This window comes from Bombina bombina, chromosome 1 (genome assembly GCF_027579735.1).
Source record: "Bombina bombina isolate aBomBom1 chromosome 1, aBomBom1.pri, whole genome shotgun sequence".
In the NCBI taxonomy this organism is placed as follows: domain Eukaryota; kingdom Metazoa; phylum Chordata; class Amphibia; order Anura; family Bombinatoridae; genus Bombina; species Bombina bombina.
This window is the reverse complement of record NC_069499.1, coordinates 1178248750-1178255271: the sequence shown is the minus strand read 5'-3', so window position 1 is coordinate 1178255271 and position 6522 is coordinate 1178248750. Positions and strand designations below refer to the sequence as shown.

Sequence of the window (6522 nt, the reverse complement as noted above, 5' to 3'; positions counted from 1 at the left end):
CAGAAAATGATCCCTGTGTATAGAGATGTGCAGATATGAATCATTGAGGTCTATAATAGCCACAAACTGACCCTTTGGATTAAGGGCAAAAAGAGGAATGTTCCCATTATACAAGTGGGAACCCTGGCCAATATGTTTTGGGATGTCCCTTTAGATAATGAACAGATTGGGGTAAAAACTCTTGACATTGAGGTTACACAGGTACAGAGATTAATTATTCCACTATCCTCTAAATCCTTTATAAAGGTTGCGGCCTCTGAAGGATCTTTGGCAACATGAGATAGGACCGCTAGTCAATAAGGAGGACTGCTTCAAAGAAAACAAAACTCTCAATCTCTTGAAGGACAAAGAATCAGTCCGGATATCCAAACTATTTTTCCTGATGGATCCTAAAATGTATAAAATTATACCAAAGTTTAAACAAAGTATTAAATCTGTAAATGGCATAAACATTATATGTTGTATACAATGCTGTTTTAATAGTGCAGATGATTCTAATAAATCATTTGTCATTATGTTCAGTACAATATATAAATTGCACATATAGTAAATTGAGTACACTGTAGATCACATAAAAATGTGCTGTGGTGTTCACCTGCCTAAAGGTCCTTGAAAAAAACACCAGTCTAGAGGATGTTCTCAAATCTGAACCCTTAGGTTATCAGCACAAGAATTATTTTGCACATTTACCTCAAAATAATTCAGATTTACCCTTACATTTATTTAGTTTAGGAACAGCTGCTGAACACTATTTTGTACATGTTATTTCAAGCTTTAGGAGTAAAAACAGTAGTTTTCCCGTGACAAGTACAGGGCAAATTTCCCTCTGGGAAGTGGACGGTTGCTGCTGATTTGCATGCAAAATCTGTGGTATACAATTCTCACAGATTTGATTGACCTGTCCTACAGGAACAGATTTGCAAAATAAACATATACTGTATATGCAGGAAGAGGAAAATCAGAAACTGACTCCTCTATAGGGATTATCAGTAGGGACAGTGTAATTTTGTTCTATTTTAACATATATGGTGTATTTGCATACTTTTATAAGGTATAGTACAGAAATAACAGGTCAAGAGCCCTCTACACTATGGTTAAACTCAATCCAGTGCTGCAGGTAGCATTTTAAAACAACTTTTAGTTCCCCCATTAAAATAAATGTGCACCAAGCATTTTACACAAACAATACTAATAAAATTATGTTCCTCTGCGCCTAACTGGAGCCTCCTCTACTGAACCACTAACTGCACTGAGCAGATGGCAGGTTTTAAGCGATCTCGGATGCGCCTTTGATTGGATGAAGTTTTAATGGGATCTTGGATGCGCCATGTTGCTTAAGACGTCACATGCCAAGGTGTTAAATCCGTCTGATTGGATTACGTTCTCCCGCAATTTGATTTTCCACGTAACCCACGTTTGTGAATGAGAACACAAGTTTAAAACCATGACTTTCTTGGATTATGGATTCTGTTAATTATTTACATTGTTGAACCATAGCTGATAAAGAACACAAAAATATCTTTTGATGGCTGTCTCGTTGAAGAAACGAATGAAGGCAATATGTTTTTCATGCAGAATACATTTTGAGGCAAGTGCAAATCCATGAATATACTCCATCTTGTTTAATATGTTTGTCAACAATATTTTCATTTTACAAAATATTTAAAATGTTGTGTTAAATTTCTACATATATAATTCCTAAAGATATGCTTTTGTATTTGAATAAAATAATCAATATGCATTGACCTTTATCATATGATAAATATATGAGATGTCTACTTATTCTAGATATGTCTTGATTTTTTTTTAAATGCAAATGCTTAGTATCGTGTCATGTATGGCTTCCACATTGTTGATCTCCAAATATAGTATTATCTATTTTTAATAAAGTAGTGTCCTCTGCTGCAGTTGCCAGAGGACTGCAAAGAGTAGGGACCTGAAAAGGAGAAAAAATTGTGTCATGAGGAGAGCAAGCCAAGTCCCCTGGCTATGCTGTGCCTGAGTACCTATAAATAGCCGCTGGGCTGTGTGTGTACTGTGTAAAGTCACTTACCTTACGCAGAACTCATCCATTGGCTTACCAGGCATGTCAATAGCATGTCAATGCAGCAGTATCTAGTAGAGAGCCCATCCAGTGCAGGTATCAAGTACTGCAGAGGATTGCAGTAGAAAATACTTGTGTCCCTCATGGGGAGGCTAAGGAGTACCTGCAACGACTGAGGGTAGTTATGGCTGAAGTTCCATAGGGAAATACTATGCACATAACAGGGTATTCCTATGTCCCTGTACATTCAGCTGCTGTGAAGATTCTCTTCTGTCTTCTTTGTGAATGATACTTCTCAGGGCCTCTGGGTCTCACATAGGTCAGCTACAAAATTAAAATCTATAAAATGAGTACTCGGAAAGACCTCTATTCTCAACTCCTATGAGACCAAGAACAAAACTAAGAGACAGATGGGAGGGATTTTAAGCTCTGATGGTTTCTAGTGGTGGGAAATATATCTCATGTTATGGACTGTGGACCATCATTTTACGAAAGAAATAAGATATCAAACTTTGTTGTTCTAGAGGAATTTTATTATTAAAAATATGATAATATGGAAATGTACAATTTGTTACAGCAGACTTGGAAAGAATATACTGCCAAAGTTCATAGCACGATTTTTTTAGCCATATAAAGTTTGGTTTTATATTTTCTTGTAGGGATTTTGTAACTTTATGCTGCTTATCTTCATGGAGCTTGACTAATTATTTGTATTGTTAATTTGTGTTAAAAAGTGGAACCGTCTGTACTATATGTAAAAACTGTGTATTTGTATTTTTCAATAAAGCATGATTTAAAAAATAAAAAAAAAATCAAACACCCCCCACCAGCCAGCATGGAGACAAATCAAGCAAATTTTATGGCACCTTTTTTTGGAGTTGCCTTTCCTTCACATACAGAACCCTGCATAGCAATAAAAACAGCTCAGAAGGTAAAGTAATTGCAATTACAAAATACTTTGAGGGACCTCACAGTACTGACAAGCGTTCTTACCAGAGTGGAGAGCATTCGATCATCAGGCCCCCAAGTGAGATACTCTAGGTATAGTGCAGTATCTCTTTAGATTCCAAGATATTAGCTTCAGCTAGTTATACACATTCTTTGACATTTGTTGTTTTCCCACTTGCTGGCCATCCTAGGTGTCAGCTGTACTCAAATATGTTGCATTCTAGGTTAAAATTAATTCAATACTGTTCATTAGTCCAAACTGAAAACTACTGAGCAGTTTTAATATCTAAGGAAAAAGCTGAAATATGATAGAATGCCAAAGGAGGTGTCTGTAATAAAGTGTGCTTAAATGAGCACTGTGGGAATAGATAGGGACAATATCACATGGGGGGGTGGATGTGTGTTCAGAACAGGAAAACCCATTGTTTTAATTATTAAAAAAACAAAACAAACAAACAAAAACAAAACCAAACAACATACTTTCATCAAATAGCAGAAACCAAAAACTCAGGTTCCCAAAATGTATTTGAATTATTTAATGTTTTATTCCTTTTTTAATTTTTTTTAAATTTCGGGATAAACCAAAGCGATTTTGTATGGTTTTAAGTTATTAATACAATTCTTCCTTTGAAATCAAAGTAAATAAAACAGTATTTTTGGTTTGATAATTACTGAAAAAAGTAAAACCCATATTAAAAAACTCTAGAACTTTTAACTAAGAATCAGTCAAATAATGGGGGCAAGACATTAAGTCATAACTGTTGAAACTGTGTCACCAAGTTTGCCAGAAATACAAAAAGGTCTCTGTATAACCCTTTTCCCTAGCTTTAAAATTAGATGCCTAACAATCTGAGTGGCCCAATAGGAGATTTTTTAACACACACACTGTATTTTGGAATGAGATGCACTTGTTGCAAAATAAAAATCAGAAATTTATGACAAAGACAGACATGACCCAAAACTCAGGTCATACCGATACATAATTAAAAACTTAAGCTTCACATCTTTTAATCAAACAGTAGCAACTATTTGTGATTATTAAAATATATACATGTAAACCTTAAAGGGAAACTATAATTTCTCTGCATAGAATTATATGTATTTGAAAAGGTTCTTTCAGTTTATGTTTCAAAATAAAATACCTGGTTTAGTGCATTCAAACTACCACCCATAATGTAAATTCCGGTACATAAGTATTGTTTTTTTGTGTAAAGAAAGACAGATAAGTTAAGCAATCAGCATTTCCTGCAGAGATGTCTCATTTGAATGGACGTGTTCGAGAGTAATGGGTTGTGGTTTTGAATAGCAAAAATAGCTATTTTAAATACAAATAAAACTAAAGGAACAACTTCCCATTACATCTAATATTCTGCAATCTTTAGAAACACAATAAAAAGTCATTAGTGTTAAAATAAGGAGCTCTAATCCATCAGATCATGTAATTTTAACACTAGCAATCCTGTAATGCTATGTGTTTAACCCCCACTAAGGGGTAAAAGTCCTGCACAGGACCCACAGAGCACTGCTGGTCTTGAGCGGAAACTACAGCTGATCCAATCAGCAGAGCTAGTCGCACTACAATGGCCTTTTAATGGGATAAAGCTTTTACAGTTGTGTCCCTTAAATTGTATATCTATTAAAAACTCTGATTTTACAAATCGGGCAATGCCATATCTGATCTTAAAAACTGAAGGTTGAAGGTGAAGTGTTGGTTCTTCCACATGTTGAAGGCATTGTGTCAAAAAATTTCACTTTTGCAAGAAGCTTGCGGAATACCAATAATTTAGTCATCACAAGGGGATATATAAGTTTAAAATAACATTATTTATAACCCTTTACAATTTTCATTTAACTAATTAGATTAAGAAAAATTCTAAGTACTATACTGTACTACTCCAACAAATATACAAAATGTTGCATGTGGATATCTCAAACATTGTGACACTTTAAGTAGTGGAGGTGGAAAATACAGACTAGAAATAAAATACATCTGTGAGGAAAGTGAGAGTTAGCGTCTATACTCCACTGTTAAGTTAAAGGGACATGAAACCCAAATTTTTTCTTTCATGATTTAGAAATAGCATGCAACTTTAAACAACTTCTAATTTACTTCTATTATCTAATTTGCTTCCTTCTCTAGATATTCTTTGCTGAAAAGCATATCTAGATAGGCTTATAAGCTGCTGATTGGTGGCTGCACATAGATGTCTCGTATGATTGCCTAACCCATGTGCATTGCTATTGATTCAACAAAGGATATCTAAAGAATGAAGCTAATTAAATAACAGAAGTAAATTTGAATGTTTAAAATTGTATTCTCTATCTGAATATTGAAAGAAAAAAATGTGAGTTTAATGTTCCTTTAAACCATTAATAAGCATTTTTGGTTTGAAGACTGATAATATGGATTTCACTTTAATAGTAACTATGATCTTATCTGCCAACCATTATTAAAAGAACAGGTAACAAAATAATTTCACTTTTCGGATGAGCCTTTTGGCTGCTTATTTATTATAAGAAGGGGTTCTTGAAAGATATCCGTTTACCCATATTGAAATTTGTACTCAAGTTTTTACCAAAATAAAGGGGAAAACAGAACAGATTTAAATATTAACAAAAGGACTAGCCCAGTCTATGAGTCCACTCCTGAAAAAAATGCTCTCTCTAAATAGGAAGGTGGCAATCTGAATCTAATGAAAAAAATCAGGAGTGTTTAGGCATAAGCAGGGGAGACCTTGCTCTGCATTTAGGTCCAGCTTATTAATCAGTCTATTGTGCACCCCTTTTTCTGCCTTCCTATTCCGTAAGCGCTGTGTGGTATAGGTTTTAGAGGTCCATCTAAGGGTTGTGGCTCATTCGACTCCATATTCAGCTGTCTGTGGCTCTAAATGGCCAGCAAGGGATCTTTTTGGTGCAACACACAGTATTCTGGCAGGAGCCGAGTGGCTGTTCCTAGAGCCTCAAAGGTGCTCTGCATTCTCATTTTTTCACGTCTCTACACCCTGTGTTCAGTTTGACAAACTATTGTTGGATGAACCAGAAGTTGAGGCTACTGCAGCACTAGCAGGAGTAGTTGTGGAAACAGACTTTCGGATATGTGGCAGTAAATAAGGGTCAGAAGCCAGCTGCTGGACATCTATCCGATCCTCCTTTCTGTATGCGAGGCATCGCCTGATAAATGCCTGTGTAGATGGAAGGAAAAAAAATAACCTTTTAAATGTTGGTGCACATGTTTATCTGACTTGTTACAATCAACAAAAGATTATGCTTGCTTGACAAATTAAATTAATGAAAGCGAGTACTCTAGTCATCACATGTAGGAATTTCCATCCTAAGTACTAAGAGGGGGCAAGAGACCACCCAATATACCAAAACTTTATATCACCCCACTTACCCAGAATCCTCAGTCATACATATAGTTAAGTAGATGGAGGAAACAAAAAAGCAGTAAAGAGGTGCAAAACAAGTACAGGCACCAACTGAACCAAAGAAGGACAAGGTTCATAGACTCTTAAACTTAAAAGGACAGT

The 6522-nt window shown here is 35.3% G+C and overlaps 1 protein-coding gene across 1 annotated transcript in view; it reads right to left on the bottom strand.

Moving 5' to 3' along the window:
• Positions 1-2555: 2555 nt before the first annotated feature.
• The window catches only part of LOC128663856 (serine/threonine-protein kinase tousled-like 2), an 894029-nt gene continuing 890062 nt past the window's right edge, over positions 2556-6522 (bottom strand). Inside the window, exon 22 of the mRNA XM_053718402.1 lies at positions 2556-6174. Coding sequence (XP_053574377.1) covers positions 6001-6174 — 174 coding nt within the window. The 3' untranslated portion in view covers positions 2556-6000. The remainder of the gene's footprint in view (positions 6175-6522) is intronic.